Here is a 19,373-nt window from a genome sequence, read left to right on the forward strand (position 1 = left end):
TGCCTGGGTCTTTATTTGTGTCTTTCAGATTCTAGTATGTTTTTTCACAGTCTGGTAGATATCTAAATATACTTCACTGTGCTTTTTAGCCACAGTTCTTTTGTGAGACTGAACATTTTTTACAGAGAGTTAGTTCTTATGTTCCTTGCTATTATGTCTATTATATTCTTTGCTCATTTTTTCATTTGCTTTTTTATTGATTTGGGGGAATTCTTAAGATTTTGGTTCATTGTCCATTCTCGTTGGGTCAACTTTTTTTTTTTTTTTAATTTTACATTAAAGTGAGAAAAGGTATCTAAAGTCTTAATATGGTAAATTTATCTATTTATGATGAGCATGTTGTATGTGTCTTTTAAAGAAATCCTTTTAAAAAATCCTTCTGTTAAAGGTAAGTTTTGGCTGGAAGTAGTAGCACACACCTTTAATCTCAGCAGATCTCTGTGAGTTCAAGGCCAGCCTGCTCTACATTGTGAGCTCCAGGACAGCCTGGGCTAAATAGTGAAACTCTATTTTGAAACAAAACAAAACAAAAACTAACAAATGAAAAGGTAAGTTTTGATGCAGCAATCTCTCTACATAAGAGAAATCAAGTCAGCTTATCAACTGTCTGTCTGTCTGCACAGCCATGTTCAGTGCGGCACTTTTGAAACAGCCAAGATGCAGAGTGAACCCAAGAGTTCCACCAGCAGATGAGTGGACAAAGAAAATGTGGTACCAACCATAACAAAATTAGTTAAGCATTAGTATTAGCATTAACACTAGTATTAGCAGCCCTGAAAAAGACCAAGATACTGTCCTTTTACAACAGTAGATGAATCTGGAGGGCACTGTGTTAAGCAAAATAAGCCAGGCCCTGAAAAATAAAACACCATATGATTTCACTAATAATGTGGCTACTAAAAAAAACGCTGAACTCATCAGGAGTGGTGGCGCACACCTGCCATCTCAACTTTCAGAAAACTTAAGTGAAGAGGGTCACAAATTTGAAGGCAGCCTGGGTTCTATAATGAGGCCCTGTCTCAAAAAATATAAACAAAACTTAGAAGCATAAAGCAGAGTTTGATGGTAAGTAGAGGCCTGTTGGGTGAGGTGGGATGAGTGGGGGAGATGCTGGTTTCCTTACTACAGAATTTTAAGGAAAAGAGAAATAGATTCACAAATATTCTTTTGCATACTACATGGTTACTAGGTAACAACAATGATTGTGTTCTTTAACATTGCTAAGAGAATAATAGGTTTTAGAGGCTGGAGAGATGGCTCAGAGGTTAAGAGCACTGGCTGCTCTTCCAGAGGTCCTGGGTTCGATTCCTAGCAACCACATGACATCTCACGGCTGCCTGTAACTCCCTCACACAGACGTGTATGCAGGAAAACACCAATGCACATAAAATAAAAAGAAGTACATCATAAAACAGAATATATAGATTTTAAGTGTTCTATGTGCACACAAGGTAGGGTGGGGATGAGCTTGTGAAGTAATTTACTTGGCTCAGTTTGACCCTTATCCAATTCACATGTCAGAATGGCATGTTATACATGATAAATGCATGCATTTTGTGTCAACGGTTTTTTGAATTATGCTTTTAAATATTCTTCTATTATAGGTGCTACATTGTGTTTGCAATCCACCTGGAATTAAGGTGGTGTGCAACATGCATGCTATGAAGATAATTCTCTCTTAACATACTTTTTTTTTTTTTTTTTCCTTTTCAAATGCTTTTAATGCTTTTCAGACAGAGCTTGTTGCAATGGCTAGAGGCTAGCTGTACTGGTGGCTGAGAGTACCCCTGCTGCCCACAACTCCTTCCTCCAGGAAATGTTTGAAAGGGGCCACACCCACCTTGAGGCCCCATCTCGTGTGGTAGAACATTATATCCAGGGTGGCCCTGCTCCTCCTCCCCCCAAAGTCTCCCTCAAGCCCAGGAGAAGGGGTTTTTTGCAGGTCCCTAGGAGCTGATGACGTGCCCGGACCAGGTCTCATGCTTCGTGCCTGGTGCCAGGTGGGTGATGACCACCTCTACAGCCTGCAGTTTCTCATTCTTGGGTGGGATAGAGCACATCTTATAGGTGACCTCGTCGCCTTCCACTGGAACATACTCCCCTTCCACACCTGGACTCCTGCAGGCTTTCAGACAGGAAGGAAGAGCCTCAGTGACAAGTGGCAGGAGAAAGGGTCCAACCCTGAGCTTCCTTCTCAGAGATGTGCAGGAAGATGTCAGGGCCATCGTCAGGCGGGGTGATGAAGCCGTGGCCCTTAGACCGACAGAAGCATTTACAGACTCCTTTGTAGACAGGGCCCTGTGACGCTCGCACAGTCGCTGAGAAGGTCCTTGTGGACCACATTGCCCCGCAGCGGGGATGGAGAGCGGTCCCGGGGCCGAGGAGTGTCCAACAGCCCGACAGAAGTCTGATGCGTGGGGGGCTGCGGCGGTGGCGGCGGAGGAGGCTCAGATGACATAGCTGACCTGGTGACACATTCGACTCCTCCAGCTGCTGCGCTCAGACTCCATACTTTTTTTTTTATAATGTTTGGTTTGTGTAAGTTATGGAGGATCAAAACAGAATGAATCCAGTGAATGTTTCTCTCAGCTTAATGTTGCCAGTGTTGTAGCTGTGCATTCTCTTGTTTTCTCTTACCCAGAGGAAACCACTATTGCCAATTGTGTGTTTAGTGTTCCATTTCTTTAAACACAAACACATGCACACGCATGCACTCACATGCACACATACACATGAGCATGCACACACATGTGAACACACATGTTCGTTCTCTCCCTCTCTCTCTCTCTCTCTCTCTCTCTCTCTCTCTCTCTCTCTCTCTCTCTCTCTCCCTCTCTGTCTCTGTCTCCCTCTCTGTCTCCCTCTCCCTCTCTCTCTCTCTCTCTCTCCTAGCTAATGTGCTATTTTGGAACCCTGAAAAGCTAGTGTACCTTATGTAGCCTATGGAAAAGACTCTTCCATTTACTATTATTTTCCAAGATTAAATCTGCAGTGGAACAAATGAGGAGAGGCGTGGGAAATAGAGGGGAGTAGCAAAGAGGAGGAGCAGAGCAGACTAGGTGTGTCTTACTTGAGACGGACCACAAGAACTTACTGTAATGTTTGGTTGGTGTAAGAATGGAAAGTTCTACAAAGGGCCTGCTCTGTTCTTAATATTAGCTTCTGTAGACATCAATTAGAAAAATCAGATAACTTGATAATCTAGGTGGAGCCCACCAGTGGTTGAGGAGGGACAGAGGTCAGAGCGTACAAGCCACTTAGGGAAAATGAGCCCCTTTTACATGGGACTGTGGAAATGAAAAAGGCTGCCTGTGAGCCAGTCCTTTAACTAAGAAAAGCAGAAGGCAAACATCCACAGGGGAAAATTTTCTTGCTAACAAAAAATCTTTACGGTCCTGGAAAGGCTGTCCCTCGGCGTCTTCTTGTTCTGGCTTTGTTCATTTACTGTCGGTTAGGACCACTGCCGAGACTGAGACAGCGACTGTCTTTCAGGAATGGAAGAAACAGTCCGTGACCTAATGATCAGCAAGTTTGGGCGCGTGATCGATCTGGAAGCCCTCCAGACCCTTTCTGTTAACACAACACTTGAAGAACTGAAGATCAAAAAACTTCGAAAGGAGCTGTCGAACGCCAAGGAAATAAGGATGTGGGAGGTGAGGAGAAGGGAAGGGGATGCTGTAGCCATCGTCCTCATCTTTGGCTATATTTGAAGGAGTTATAAAGTCCTGGTGATGCTTAACTGGCTCTTGGGAACTATCTGCGCAGCGCCCGGGGCACCCTGTGTCACTGTGTTTAATGAGAGAGACTTGTCTTTCTTGAACTAACAAATGATGCATTAAAATATATATACTTTCATGGTTTTGGGCATGGAACCACTGACTGTTCTCTGAGAACCGCAGTTGCTCCACTTAGTAGTTTTGGCCTGCTATTCCAATTAGGAGGGTTTGGGGTTGTAGCTCAGTGAGGACAATATTTGCTTAGCCTGTGCAAAGTCCTGAGTCCAATCCCCAGCGCCATTGATCAATTACTCTTATATAGTTATTTATATGTGCACACAGCAGCACCATAGTGCGTCTGTGGCGGTCAGAGGACAACTTGCTGCAGTTGGTTCTCACATTCCACCAAGTGGGTCCTGCAGATGGAATGCAGGTCACTAGGTGCGGCAGCAAACGTTTGATAGTTTTCTCTAATAAAACCAGACCCAGTACAATCATTTCTGCTCACATTTTCATACTGGCTTCGGATTATATTTTGATGTACACATAGTCTTTCAGTCTTTCCTTTGCGTGATTGGCTTTAAATTTACATTCCCCACCCCCACTCCTCCAGTTTTAAGGACTGAACCCAAGGCCTAATGCATGGTTGGAAAACACTCTACTTTTGAGCTATGTGCCCAGTGATGGTTTTGAGTGAACTGGATACTCATTTTATTTCCTCTCCTATTCGCTTAGTCCATGTTCCACCTTCCTTCCCTGGTAGGAAAAGATTGCTCAAGTGCGGTGGGAACTGATGATGAAGACGAAAGAGCACACCAAAAAGCTGCACCAGATGAATGACCTGTGCCTCGAGAAGAAGAAACTGGACTCCAGGCTGAACACGCTCCAGAACCAGCAGGTGCGTTCCTTTGCAGGATCCAACACCCTGCAGCGCACTGGCATCTAAACAGACTTCGACCCTGGACCACTTCCAGGCCATCTGTCCCTGGATGCTATTAGCCAGGTTAGGGCTTCCTGAGTGGGGCTGGTTTTTATCAACTGTCTCTTGCGTGTCACGAGCGCATATGAATACTTATCTATAGACTTCAGCTCAATCTTGGAGAGGTAAGGTAATAGACATAGATAATGTCCGTGAGTTTGGACCCCATCAGTCTCCATTTTCAATATGTCGATTTGGCTTGACAGGAAGAGGGCATCTTGAACTGTGGAATCCTACATGTTACCTTATGAAATGCTTGCTTTTTTTTTTTTTTTTTTTTTTTTTGAGAGTTTTTCAACTTGTCATTATGGAGTCTATACTGAGTCTAAGAATGCGCTTACAACAGAGTATGCGACGGGTAGCACTTATTAAACATTCCCCGAACCGAGCCTTGTCCTCTAGTGGCCCGACAGTGTCAGCAAAAACATCAGTTGTCTTGCTTAGTCCTCCCTGTGTTATATTGTATTTAAGCATCCTGGAAATAGTTTAAGCCAGGTGTTTTTAAACTATGGTCCCCTGAGGAACAGCATCTGCATCAGCTGGGAACTTGTTTGAAATTTGAGATGAGAAAACCACAGGCCACAAGGGTGGCACATGGGAGCCGACATGTTTTTACCGTAAGTTAAGTGTATATAGTCTTCTTTGTAAGGTTCCGGAGAATCGCAGGTTTTCAGCTAGGAACGAAGAAAGACTATGCCTTAAGGTCTCATGTGCTTCGACTTTATGCATAGTTCATGGCTCTTTTTAACATTGTTCCTTGAAATGTCTATAAAAGAAACGCTGCCTCTAAACAGGCAGCCTTCGTAGCAGATTTTAACTGTGCTAGAAGTCACTCTCATCTTGTGAAAGACTTCAGCTAGATCCCAGTGTGAAGGACTCCTCTCCCACCTTAGGTCCCCTTAATTTTTCTTGTCTTTGTGTCTCGCCTCGGGCCTAGTGATGAGCTCGCCAAGTCCGGGGGGACTAATAGAGGGTAAGAATACTTCCAAAGCAAGGTTGAATTTCAAAAGTTGTCAAAGGCACACATTTTACCAGTGAGACTTTAGTGGAGAAGTAGAGGTCTCCCAAAGAGGCAGTAGCTATTTAGACGGACTGTAAGTGATACATTTTTTTTTTTTTTTAACTTTTCCCCAAACAGGGAAACGCCTTCCAGGGCCCTCGGAAAGCAGATATAGTGGCAAGGCAGAAAATCACCGAACTGGTCCAAAGCCAATCAGAACAGATCTCGACCTTAAAGGAAGAGATTGCTCTTTTGCGGAAGAAGGGGGGTCTTATCCTCCCGCCCATCACATCCACACAAGAGGATGAAGTGAAGCCCGCGGATGCTTAAGTTTGCTGTCTTCTCATTTCCACCCAAGAGTTCCAGCAGAATTCACCAGGCCTATTTCCCCGTCACCAATGACAATCCTCCCACTATAAAGTGAACCACAGTGAGAGCGTGTAAAAAGGAGCCTGCTGTGTGAATTAACAATATTTCTCCAGGTTAGAAATCACTGTGACATTTGATGTGTAGTTACGACTGTGTTAAGACAAGTTAGATGTCTTTAGCCTAGCTTGAATATGAAAAAGGCTGAATCTTGTGGTTGTAAGAAAGCAGCTGTTAGATACTAGTGTTTTCAGGAAAAAAAGAATGTTTTTTCTAGTATTCTGAATATTTTACCATTGGCAAGAAAAACTATTATTCATGAACCCATGAGGAAACTTCCTTTTCTTAGTCCTTGGATCTTTAGAAAATAAACTACTTGTGTTAAATAGTCTGTGAAAGGACATAAGAGAAAAACGGCAAACCATCTCTTGCCAATAATAACTTAGAATAAGAAATGCAAATGTGAACGTTGCTATTGTTGACTTCCTAAATCAGTTATTTGAGGGCTGGGGCCTGAGGAAATGCAGACAAACTCTGTGAAACAGCTCACTTTGGGTTGGCAGAGGCAGCTTCCTGAGTCACCCACAGTTTCTGTACACTCCTCAAATCTGAGGCGTACATTTTCCAAAGTAAGTCAGTCAGGGAAGCTGGTCTCTAGCTAGGCTCTGTGAGACTCCATCAGAAGTCCTGGCACTCCCCGCTAGCCTTCCCGTGCCTTCTGTCAGGATTCATTTGAGTCATTACTGGTTCGAATCCACACAAGGAAGGGATGAAATGGATTTTCATCCTTCTTGAGGGACTGACTGTAACAGCCACTTTTGCCCAGGTGTGACATTTTAAACTCAAGTGTGTACTTCCGGTCTCAGGCAAGGCTTATGGACATTCGTGGTTGCACCCCTCACAGACTGATCCTCCTGGTACGTGGTGTCCTGCTAGTAGTGACACTTTGGATTCCCAGGTGTATGGTTCGCACCTGTACCGTAAGTCTCTACTGTGGTAGAGGCTGTGCTGGAGCCTTTACGAGTTCCTGTACTGCACATCTGTGAACACAGTTGCCAGCAATGTAGACAGACATGTCTTTGCCTTTCCATGATGTCAGAATTTATTGAACAATAACATATTCACAAGAAGCATCAGTTTTATTGACTGCAGTTTATTGAGTAGTCACAGTTTTCTCCGTAGCAGGGTGCTGGTATTTGAAGCCTTTGACTATACTCTTAATGACTAATATTAGAGCACAGGCTAAGTTTCACATGGTAAAATGCCAGCTTTGTGACCACAAAGAAGTTAGTCAGAGCTCAGAGGGTTCTTATTAGAGGCAGCAAGGGGGCTGACACTAACACAGAGAGTCACTGCAAGTAGTCAGGTGTTACAGAGGCCAGTTGGAAGCCAAGGCCAGATGAGCCAAAGTCACAGGATTCAGCCCAATTAGCTGTCCGGAAGCAACACTGGGGTTTGACTTCAGCAGCAGAAATGCTGGACTTTTGATGCAAGGCTCAGGGCTGGGTCCAGATGGACCAATGGCAGCATCATAATAGAAGCCTCTAGAATGCTCTGTATGTCAATAATCCCTGGCAGTTTTGGGTGGGTGGGTGGGGGGTAAAGGAGTGTCAGATGACTGGTTAAAGGTTGTGGATATCACAGCATTAGGTGTCCTTTTTATGGTGTCTCAGTGAGGGTTGAAGTGTTCCAGTACTCTCTTGGGCCTGGTTTTTCTGATAGAATTCTAACATGTCCATGTGTCTACATGCTTCATGTTCACATTGGTAAGTTGGTAGGTAGTACCACTTTACTTGAAAGAATAAGTTACTTAGAGTCTGCTCCTCATGGTTCAGGTTGGACATAGCAGTGTCTGTGTGTACACGCAAGGCATGAGGATTCTACCTCTGAACTTTTACTGCTCTTGTAAAAGGCGGGAGACTAAAGGCAAGGCCACCCTAAAAGCCAATATGGAGTAACATGAGGCAACCTTTTCTCCACGCTCAGTTCTGGGAGCCTTTCATTAATTAAAGCAAACAGGTGCTAATCATAGCACTCATTTCTCGTTGGTGTGCAAAAATTTGCCTCAAGACATGGTTTTAAAAATACGGTATCACAGGGCTGGAGAGATGGCTCAGTGGTTAAGAGACCCAGGTTCAATTCCTAGCACCGGCATGGGATCTCACCGCTGTCTGTAACTCCGAGATCTGACACCCTCACACAGACATACATGCAGGCAAAACACCAATGCACATAAAATAAAGACAAATTATTTAGAAATATATTTAAAAATGTGTCATCTCACCAGAGGTTCTACGGTTTGTGGAGCTCAGTATGTGATAGCAGATTGGATTAATGGCACCCTCGGAAGCCTGGGGAACTCCCTCAGAGTCTGACTGTTTGGAATGAGCAACAGGTGCCTGTTGTCAGTGGAGTTCAACAAAATCTACTTTTGACAATTAATTTAGATCATGAAGACGTAAAAAGCAAAATGAGGCTTTTTTTTTTTTCCAAAAATGAGATTCCAACAGTCTGCCAGGTTAACTACATTTCAGATTTGAGCTGCGTCAGCAAAAATGGCAAACGTCAGCTCTGTCCATTTCTTCTCTGGGAAGTGACCTTGAAGGCTTCAATGCCGGCGTTTGAAATCACATAGCTTACTTCTTCTCTCCCAGGATTGCACCCCTACACTCCTATAATTTCTATGTTCATTACACCCACTTCAGTAAAGTACTTCCCTGCTGAAAACCATGCTGCATTTTGAGGACAGTTTTTGTTCCTGTAAGCTGCCTTTATAGAAAATGCCTGCAAGTCTACAGAAAGGCAGATGCAGTACTCCTTCTGGTCAGCAGATGGTGCACTCATGCCAAAGAGTCAAACTGAAGGTGATCCCCAGGCTACTAAGATCCTTTGAGTAGGATCTTTGAGTAGAGGGAGCCTGACATAACTTTTAATAAGGCTAAACGTGTCAGGCTGAATTTCAACTCTTCATTTTCCTGAAATATAGAACAAACACTCAAAATGTGTGAACACTTGCATTAAAATTTTCAGTTTCCAATTAAATTCAGTTCCACACATAAAGGTTTTAAATTTACACACACACACACACACACACACACACACACACACACACACACACACGCCTACCTGTGGATGATCTTTTGGTGGAACAACACTAAATAAGTGCTGGTTTGAAATCAGTCAACTCCTCCAGCAGTGGTTGACTTTAGAATGTAGGGAAGGGAAGCTATTGGGGACCATATGTTAGTGGTAATATAGAACTACACTAAAGGGTGCTTTGGGGGCAATATTTGGTCTTTAGCGCACACACCTACCAATGAAGAATAATTAACTTCATTCCTTCAATATGGCAGATGCTCACCTCCAGTCCAGTAAGAGAACTTCCGGTCTGTGAATTCCTTCTTGGAGTAAACAGTTACTAATGTCATTTTACACAAATCCAAACACAATGTTCATTGTTTAAAAAAGACAAAAATATGAAAAAACATCTACTGTTTCCAGACTCTATCACTTGGTGGATTAGAAGTCATCACGAGCTGCTATTCTGTCCTGCTGCTAACAGAGCGGACTGCCAGTGTCTAAAGAGAAGGCTGACTCACACATGACTAAGTTGAAGACTAAACATTTATTTAGAAGTTACAGTGTTTGTTTTTACAGAGATATGCTGCCACAGATTATTGACTCTGGACGGTTGTTAATGCTTAGAATGCTGTACACATCTGAGTCTTTGCTCATGGTATCTTGGAAGTGTGTCTTGTGCCACCAAATCCCAGTGGCTTTCCAGGTGGCTGCGTTGGCAGCAGCACCACCTTTGCTTTCCCCCTTGTGCTTCTTGGGAACCATGTGCTTAGGGTCCCTCCGCAGGCTCACCTGAGCGGCTCCTGCAGCCCCAGGCAGCTGCAGGCTCTGTGGGGGGTGACCTGAAGCCTGCCAGTCAGTGCTGCTTATTCCTACCAGACTCCAGTTGCCTTGCTGTTTGGTTTTCTCTTTTGTGCCATAAAAGGGAGGATTCCATATCTCTCCGGAATCATAGAAATACATATACATTTATTTACAAGTGCATAAATATATAAATATGGCTATAATAGAAAAATAAATACCAATTTTCTCTGTTTCTTAAAAAACAAACAAACAAACAAACAGTATATAGTCTTTCTGGGATATTGGCTTCGGCCTAAATTGTGGGAGGTGGTGTCTCAAAGGACACGTGAATTGATGAGCTAGGAGAGAGATGCACCCCAAGTTCCTGTCCTGTGTAGGTCCCCGGAGAGTGCTGGGGACACCAGTCTCCTCTACCCACTTGGCAGGGGTCAGAACTTTCTACTTCTTCTACTGGTACGAGGCCTAAACAGCACCGGGGCCCTGAAGGGGGAAAAATAGATGACTTTAAAATCCACACTTGCCAAACAGTCTTGAGCTAAGTTCTACCTGTGGCTGGTCACACTGGCTCTGGGAGGGAGGGTCCCTTACTAACAACTACATTGGGACAAGAGACCTTAGACTCGAAAGCACCCATCTTGTGTGGCTGTCTGAAGGGAGGCCCACCTCTCTCTAGAGCCAAGCTATGTTCTATCTCCCGATCTATTTCCCTTGTCCAACCAAATGTTGTTTTCATGATGATTGGCCCGGCTCTGGGAGCTGATGGTCTTTTAGAATTTAATATCCTAGAGACAGAGTCCAAGATCATCATGGAAGGGGAGTACACACCCTGGGAGCTAAGAAACATCAGCTAATCCTCTGAAGTACCAAGTGCCCCAACTAAATCCTTGTCGGTTCCCTTGAAGTAGGTACTGAGGGAGCTACGGGCAGGGGTAGCCCTGGGGGCACACGGCTACAATGATGACCTGTGTGTGAGCATTAAGACATGACTCAGCAGAGCAAGGCATCAGACAGGCAGGGAGAATCTGCGAATGGCCCTGGATCTGAAATACAGAGACCAAACAGGCTTCTCCCTTTGGAATTGAGACCACCTTTCTTCCTAGCCTTTGAGGACTCGTGACAGTGTTGGTGGAGTCAGGCTGGCCTGGGAATGCCATGACCCTCCAGGCATTTAGTAGCAAAGGAGAGTGGCCATCCACCCTTGTCCTCCTCTCCCCCTTGAAGCCATGGCTGGGTTATGGGTAACCTGCCCCCGCCCCCATCAGTTTCTCCTTGCTGCCCCTGGCTGACCTGAGTGATATGGAGGGTCCCAGGGAGTTTCCAGCCCAGGACCCTCAGGTGCCCTCCTCGCTGCTGCCTGACACGAGGTGACAGGTTGCTTCTGCAGGCGACAACAATCTTCAGGATGGAGCAGCTGGTGACTTGAGTCATCAGGCAGCGTGTATAAGAAAGAGCCTTCTTCCTCCGAGCCAGGCTTGGGACCTCTGCATTGTACAAGACCAGGTGGGGTGGGTTAGGCAGGGCAGAATGGGTCTCGATGCTCATGCCCTGACATCTTTCCTAGCATCTCAAGGCATCAGGGCAGGGAAGGGCTGAGAACTCACACTATTCCCCTGTGAACATCAGGAGCTGCCACACTGAATTCAGTCAGCGTTCACTTAGTTTGATTGCGGGAGGTGGCAAAGTGGCTGTTTAGGGGCCTGAGGGCAAAGCTGGTTCTACCTCAAGGGTTTTGGTAAGACAGTGAGCAACAGATGCTGAGAAAACACTGAAGCCTCCGAGTAGGAAAAGAATCACAGCTGTGTGCACTGCACTGCCCCCGTGGGATAGGATGGTCCGGGGGAGCACAAATGCCAAACTCGGGGATCCCTGCACCAAGTGCTACCCAGCTCTGGGTGACAGACTTTGAACATGAGGAGCTAAAGGGAACGGGAGGTTTGGAGACTTGGGAAATGAAAGCAGGAATGGGAGGGGCCTGGTTACCTGGCAACCTGCTGGCTCTGGGGGTCATATCCATTGCTAACAATGGTCTGCCTCAGTAGGCTGTGGGTGTCTTCCCGCTGCTTGAAGGAGAGAAGAACGAAAGGTCATGCCAGGGGTCCAAGGAACTTTCCAGGGCTCACCATTGAGTGGGGCGAGCTGTGGCTGACTATAGAGAGCCCAGTCCAGCAGCCCTGGATAGACAGGGAGAGTGCCCAAGAGATAGCCCATTGTCCTTCCATATGTGCACCTGGGACCCACACTCGGGAATCCATTACCTGTGCAAGCTCCCCTGGGCAGTGCTGCTGAGGCTTCCTGCCCGGGCACCCCACCGCAGCAGCAGGGCAGCCTCTGCTTCCATGCAATCGGCTGACACAGGCACGTCCATTGATGCTACCGAGGTAGGGTTGCCCATTGGCTTGGTGGCCCGGAAGTCCTCCCAGTGGCACCATTGTGTACTGGCAGGAGGAAGACAGGAGGGCACTTCGAGGGAAAACCAGATCTGTTGTGTGTTCTGGAAGAACAGAAGGCAGAGATGTTCTTAGCCCCCTGCAGCTGGAAAAAAGGCCCACATTCATAGTGTCAGATAGAGACTGTCCAGGAGCCTGAAAATCCTTTTTACTTTAAATCTTCCCATCATCCATTTCTTCTTTAAAGTGAGGAGGATAGAAAGGCAGCGGGGCAATGGCTTGGGGACTGATGATGGGTGCAAGGGGCCACTGTTTAGTGGGGGAAGTCAGCCGTGGGCATTGCTATTTGAATCAGAAATTAGTGGGCAACTCAGGTTAGCCCAATACAAAGGGAAGGCTCAAGGTGGCCCTCACTGGACAGTAGAGCCAAAAATGCGACAAGGCAGGGGGGCAAGTTGATCTGTTCGAGAAACAGCTTCAGCTATGAGAAAAAGATGGAGCCGATAATCACCAAGCACCAGAGGTATGAAAGGACACTTGTTCTTGACAGAGGTGTGGGAGCTAAGAGGGAAGGGCCCAGCCTTCTGATAGTCACTGTTTCTGTGGGGCCTCTGGGGTCACGTGGACCTGGACCGTCTGGCCCTGCTTGGCACTGGTTGGTGGACTGAGAGACCGTTTCTCTGCCCAACCTTCTTTCCTTCTGTGCTGAGGTGTGATACTCACTCTGCTTGGACCAGGCCCTCCACAGGCAGAAGGGGATGAAGGTGACAATGATGAGAACGATAGAGCCCAAAACGACCCCCACAATCAGATACGGCAGGTCGCTGGCCCGTGCCACCATGGCTCCAGTGCCCACCGGCCACTCCATGGTTTCCACGGGGGGAGGCTGCGGGGGCGCCAGAGTTAAGGGTGGGGGTCGACCGGGCTGACCAGAAATTTTCCGAGCTACAATTTGAAGACAAAACTCACATCAGTATCTGTTTCTCTTATTCGTTTTTATGACAAATTGAAAAAACAAAGCACCCTAGTTCTTATGGATATAGGAAATGGGACGAAGCTCCCAAGACGGGGCTCTCCATATCCCTCACTTGAATCATGTCCGTAAGTTGTCATGGCACTGGGACCTAACGTGCAATGTGTTGTGGAGGTGGCCCCAAGCATATTTCAAAATACATGTTTGTGAGCCATGCACCGGGTCAGAGAGGACATAGGTCATCGTGTTTTCTGAAGGGACAGTGAAAATGTGTGCGAGCAAGTGAGAGAACGGCGGTGGAGTTCCTACAGCTTTGCTACTCCTGAGTAGATTAAGGACTGTAAAGCCTTAGGTATTAGCCTGAAGTACAGTCTTAGGTGTTAGCTTGGGTTGCAGAGACAGGCATTTGAGGACTCTGAGACAGAGGTAATCGGTAAATACAAATCAAAGGTGGACCGTTGAACCCCATTCTCCTCATGGGGTTTTGTGACTGCAGGTGAACATGCATGAACTCCACCACATCCTTCTCTCTCTCTCAGCCTCCCGACCTGTCGCCACTCATCTTCCTCCTGCTTCCTTGGATCCTGGGAGATGCCCCAGTTCCTCTCAGTCTGTGTAATCTCTCCTGTTCCCATGATTCCTCCTGTGTCCTAAGGACTCCAGAGGCAGGAGGCCCGCTGCTTTTATCACACACTTCCAGCATCCCCAAAGAATCGGCTAAGAAACTCTCCCGGTCCTCCTCTCCTCCCACTCCCTCCTCAAAAGCCACGGTGACAACTATTCTCACCTTTATTTCAAAGCCTCAGTTTTCTGCCCTCAGCCCACCCATGACCCTTATTAGAAAGAAACCAGCAAGGGCGCTCGTCCACCTCATAGTCCCTGCTAAGTGCGCTAGCTCCTCCTCCAGCACCCTTCAGTGACCCACTGCTGTAAGTGTCTCTGGCTTCTCCCACAAGCTGCCCCATCTCCTCGTCCTCCCATTGGAGCCACTTTTTAGGCTTGGCATGTCCCCTAGGGTACTGCTCCCCTTTATTCCAACTCAAAGAGTTAGTTTGAAGACCCGAAGACTCTGTTGCTTTTCCTGGGCTGTGTGCGCACGTGTCCCTCCCTTCAATGAAGAGACAGAGGCTGTGTGTATACAAGAGGTGCTTAGTGGGCAATTGTGCAGTGAGTGAGGGAATGGATGGTGGGACAAAGAGCACAGTTGCCTCAGCCACGGAGGAGTATTGTTTTCTCTGGCTCCTTTGTGATCACGCCCTTGGTAATATACTGTTTTAATCTCATTTTGAGTATTTAAAAACAGGACACAATGATCTGAGCAATGTGCATATATTAACAAGTACATGTGTGTGTGTGTGTGTGTGTGTGTGTGTGTGTGTGTGTGTTTAATATGTTTCAGCGCAGAGAACAAACCTGGGCTTGTAGCTGGGTGAAACTGTGTGAAATAGGTTTTAGCACATCTCGGCTATATAACTTTGGCCAAGCTGTAGATATAATAAGTTTTCTGAGGCTCAGGTTTCCTTCCCATCTCACCAGGGTGCAGTTAAATTAAATAAACCAACCAATATAAATACCAAATGCCAGGAAATAGAGTGTGTGTAGAACATTTCCATTTTAAGATGGGCTCTATTCCTAGGAGTTCATGGGTCAGTTAAATCTCAAGTCCTTGAAGCCATCATGACGGCAATCTACTCGCATTAACCCAAAGAAAGATGGCAGCTGATGAGGCCTGGGATACGTGGAAAATCAGGGTCTTCTTGGAAGGGGACACCAGTGTGGGTGGAAGCAAGAATCTGATCCACTTCATGGGAATCCCCAAGATGGGAGAGGACCATGAGAGAGTCACCTTTGGTCTCGCAGATCATGACATTGCTGAATTCGCTCTCCCCGCCTTCATTGAAGCATTGCATCTTAATGTCATAGGAGGTCTCTGGCTGCAGGTGGCTGATGGAGTGCCAGTACCTGTCCCCTGGGAAGGAGAGGGAGAGTCACCATGGTGATGCATATGTTCCCTGCTTGGCCTTGATCCCACAGTCAGACAAAGCTGTTCATCTAAGCTAGTGCCACTGACCAACACAGGAGATACACTTGAGAGAACTGTCTGCACGATCACCAGTGTTCCTGTCGTGCGGTGGTCATTAAGAAAGCAGCACACTGAGCCTTTTAACTGGATAGCTCCAAGCATGCCATAAATGACTCAGTGACATTGAACATAGATCTAGATTTTAATGGATGATAAGGTTTTGCCAAGACCCCCTTGCCAGTGAGGGAAACACCGTCAACAACTTCTCACCTTCCACCATGTCCTTCTTGTAATCACTGTCATTGTCACTGTCTGTGGGCCGGTAGTAGATGTAGAAGCCATGGATTGGGGTGTTGTTGTTACTGGCTGGGATATACTACATGGAATAGAGGACAGACATGTTCACAACGCATCAGAGACAGCATCAAAGCAAAACCACCAGACTGTGGAGTCGTCTCCCTAGTCCAGAACTTCATGGGGGCCCAAGCAAACATCCCTGAACAAGCCCCTTGGGCTCTCTGATGTAGCCTCAGAGATCAGGCATTGTTATATTTTGCTGATGAGCCCTGGAGCTTTTAGAAGCAAGGACCAAATTGTACTTCTTCAACGACTTCGATCCCTTCTGAGCCTCCCTGAAAGGACAAAGGGATGCTGAGCAAGTGTCGGAGGGGTAAGGCAGGAAGGAGGGTGGCAGGCCATCAGAAAGTGGGGACCAGTTTAAAAGAAACAGCGAGCAGCAATCTCAGCTACCATCACCCTCCCAGCTCCCCCAAGGGGGTTTTCAGGTGTACTAAGTGGGGAATACAACTCACAAGCAGGCAGGAGGAGGAGCATTCCCACACTGTTGGTGGCGAGGCCACTTACCATCCACTTGAGCATAATGGTGGTCTCATTGACTGCGTCGGTGAAGGTGATGTAAGGGCCTGCCACGGGCCTCTCATACACACGACCACTGTAGCCTGACACCACATAGGGCCGGGAGGGTGCGCTGGGCTCGCTCTCCCCTAGCATGTTCAAAGCACGGACTCGGAACTTGTAAGAAATACCTGTTGAGACAGAGCCTTCCTGAGCTTGGGAATATAGTTGATTTCCCTATTGCCCTTCAAGGCCCAGCCCAGAGAAATGTGGTCAGCTCTTTCTCAAAGATGTCCACACAGGACCCATATGGACATCTATCCTCCTCAAGCTACACAGGAAGTGGTTCTGGACTCATTTTCTGGAGAGAGGAAGGAGGAGGGGCTGTGGGGCTGAGGCAGAGCCACAAATTCCACACTCATGAGTACTACGTGGGGGATGAAGGGAGGACTGAATTCACTGTTCCTCCCCTTTCACGTGGTCCCAGGGCAGAAAGGACCAGGAAGAAGACCAGCTTCCTACCTTTCTCCAGGCCTGTGATCTCCACAGAGAGCCTTGAGGGAGGGATGGCACTAGTGGCCAGTATCCAATCGCCCACTTTTTTAAGCTTCTTGTACTCTACACGGAAAGACTGAATCGGGAAGCCGCCATTCCCACGGGGAATCCATGTTACGTACACTGAGGTCTCAGAAGCCATGGAGATGGTGGGTCTGTCTGGAGCTTCTGGGGCTGGGGTGACCACGCACAGAGGAAAGAGGTAGATAAATGGAGACACCATTAGATGATGCTCTGGACCAACTAGACCCAGCCTGACCCTGACAGGGCCTGTTCCTTCCCATAGCCCTCTGGCCTCTGTTGTTTGTATCATATCCCCCTGGATGGGAGAAGCCCCGGAGCTAAAACTTCATCTACTCATCTGCAAAAATAGAGGGTAGAGAATTGTTACCCTGTGGGCCTATAGACTCAGTAATTCCAGTGTTTTCTCCAAAAGACTCCAATCTGTATTTTTTTTTCCATTGTGGTTCACTAAAGAGATGCTAAGAATATGTCAGCGAGACTCCTGGACTACAGAACCCTAACCTCATTCAACCTGCAGGAACAAGTGTCCTGTGACAGTCTGTCCTGATTGCTCATTGCCTGCCCCTCACTGCTGCTGGGCTTACGGGAGAGGCGGCCATGGTCAGGCTGGCTGCTGCTCTGGAGACTGGCCCCAGGGTCATCTCTCTGGATCTGCTGCTCCTTGCTGGCCATGATCTCGGGTTTGGGCCGCCGTCCTGGGTGAGAAGAGATTGAGAACAGAGAGTGAGAGAGTGTATGAGCCTCCCCTTATCCTAATTCCTTTATGACTAAGAATCTGCAGTGACACAAATAAGATTTCAGGGTATTGAAAGTGTGGTATCATTCCCAGCTTTGGCCAGCTCTACTACGGTGTTGTTAGGGATGAAGGATGCCAGAGAGGCTCATCAGCCTCAAGATGCAAAGTAGCACTTTAGCCCAGGCACAGAAGTCCACAGATGCAGCCATGGGAGAAGGACAGTGTTGTGAGTGAACAGCTGAGCAAAGTGAACAGGACTTTGCACCTGGGCTTGCTATAACTTGCTCGGTCACGAGGTTTGACTTTACCTGTTCGGAAGGTGACCATGGCCGTCTGGCCCTCACCAGCACAGTTATAGGCTGCCATCTCCACTTCATACAAGCTTCCAGGATCAAGCCTGGTAAGGGTGAGGCGCTGCTGGCTGGCTGGAATGCCAGAAATGGTCCAGTCATCAGAGGAGTTTGTGACCTGCTGAAGATATCACTGGGGTAAGGACCAGCCTTTTCTCTAGTGTCCAGGAGGCTTTCAGGCTAAGCCCAAGATGGCAGGAAGAGGGAAAGGACCTGGGGCCACGTTGAAGGCAGGTGAGACTAGAGCTGACTGGTCCTCTTGGTCTCTCAGCTAATGATCCCATCAAGGGAATTCTGCAGGGATGGCTAGAAAGCCAGACTGATAATGTTGGTAACTTCCCCAGAGGCCACACCCTCATCTCCTGCAACCGGCCTGTCTAATGTTCTATCTGTAACGATTAAAAATGAGATGCCAGGCAATAGATTTGACATGGAGAAGGATATTATAGGAGTATGGGAGAGCAGGGAAGGGAGAAGTGTACCCGAGAGAGAAAGAGAGAGAGAGAGAGAGAGAGAGAGAGAGAGAGAGAGAAGAGGGGAAGAGAATGAGAGATAAGAGAAGAGGGGCAAGAGAGGTGTGGTGGGTTTGCCCTTTTTGTATTCTGGGCAGCTGGCACACATAGTGGCAGGCAGGTAATGACATCATAGGTTGCTAGGCAGACTGGAAGCAGTATGCTAACGCTCTCTGTTTGCATATGGAACGAAACACAAGTCCTTCAGTCCATAATCTAATGAGAGGCAGTGACGGGAACCATGACAAAGCTGGAGCAAAGGAAAGAGCATCTCAGAGTGCTCACTGCGAGTGCACTGCCTCACCTGTCCTCAGCCTTCATTCCGTTCCACACAGCAAGCAAAGAGCCTGAGCTCAGAGAGCTGAGGAGTTTGTCCATGGCTGCAGAGCTAGTGAGCACAGAAACACTCATCTGAGTCCACGGAGCATGCTCAGAATGCTCCCTGTTCTAGAAAGAGGAGTCTGGGAGTAGAAAACCCCGAGTTCAAGTTCTGACCTCACAACCCTGAGCAAACTCCCTCACCAATGAACCCTAAAGTGAGGCAAATACAATGTCCTGGGTTATTCTGAAGTCAAATTAGATGATTTGGCACAGATGAGATTTCCAACAAAAAACACCTGGCCTGTCTCCTAACCCTCTCTGTACCTTTCACCCTCTGAGATGTCTCACTTTAAAATCCCTTCTCTGTTCTCTGTCCTTGTTATTAAAGCTTAAAAATAGGGTGCATGTTAAGGATTATAAATGAATTTGTAATGGTTAGCTCTCAAAAATAATTTTATGGGAGGGCTCTGGGCACCCAAAGGAAATGGTGAGAGATTATCTCCTCTCACCTGCCATCTTCTAAGAAGGACTTAGTGACTAGCTCTGTGCATCTCAGAAAGCCCTCCAGAAAGGAGAGCCAGGGTTTGATGAAGAAAGCGAACAGCTGCTTGGGAAAGCTCTTATCCCTAAGCAAAGTAGTCCAGAGAAGAACAAAACCTCCCATTCACGGCAAGGGACGGTCTGGGCTCATTAA

General features: G+C 47.0%; 2 protein-coding genes and 1 pseudogene across 2 annotated transcripts in view; 1 reads left to right on the plus strand and 2 right to left on the minus strand.

Moving 5' to 3' along the window:
- Positions 1-6,139, plus strand: part of Cfap44 (cilia and flagella associated protein 44) — a gene marked incomplete at its 5' end in the record, with an annotated part of 71,888 nt that extends 65,749 nt beyond the window's left edge. Inside the window, 3 exons of the mRNA XM_051150556.1 lie at positions 3,493-3,653; positions 4,480-4,614; positions 5,834-6,139. Of these exons, the coding sequence (XP_051006513.1) occupies positions 3,493-3,653; positions 4,480-4,614; positions 5,834-6,025 (488 nt within the window). The remainder of the gene's footprint in view (positions 1-3,492; positions 3,654-4,479; positions 4,615-5,833) is intronic.
- Positions 1,708-2,458, minus strand: LOC127192707 (calcium-regulated heat stable protein 1-like; annotated as a pseudogene).
- Positions 6,140-9,950: 3,811 nt separating the features above from the next.
- The window catches only part of Boc (BOC cell adhesion associated, oncogene regulated), a 74,615-nt gene continuing 65,192 nt past the window's right edge, over positions 9,951-19,373 (minus strand). The window contains exons 9-19 of the mRNA XM_051149978.1: positions 17,805-17,964; positions 17,345-17,455; positions 16,704-16,910; positions 16,191-16,372; positions 15,597-15,702; positions 15,150-15,272; positions 13,054-13,275; positions 12,199-12,434; positions 11,924-12,000; positions 11,231-11,424; positions 9,951-10,423 (exon numbers count right to left, since the gene is read on the minus strand). Of these exons, the coding sequence (XP_051005935.1) occupies positions 10,236-10,423; positions 11,231-11,424; positions 11,924-12,000; positions 12,199-12,434; positions 13,054-13,275; positions 15,150-15,272; positions 15,597-15,702; positions 16,191-16,372; positions 16,704-16,910; positions 17,345-17,455; positions 17,805-17,964 (1,806 nt within the window). The 3' untranslated portion in view covers positions 9,951-10,235. The remainder of the gene's footprint in view (positions 10,424-11,230; positions 11,425-11,923; positions 12,001-12,198; positions 12,435-13,053; positions 13,276-15,149; positions 15,273-15,596; positions 15,703-16,190; positions 16,373-16,703; positions 16,911-17,344; positions 17,456-17,804; positions 17,965-19,373) is intronic.

This window comes from Acomys russatus, chromosome 8 (genome assembly GCF_903995435.1).
Source record: "Acomys russatus chromosome 8, mAcoRus1.1, whole genome shotgun sequence".
Lineage (NCBI taxonomy): Eukaryota > Metazoa > Chordata > Mammalia > Rodentia > Muridae > Acomys > Acomys russatus.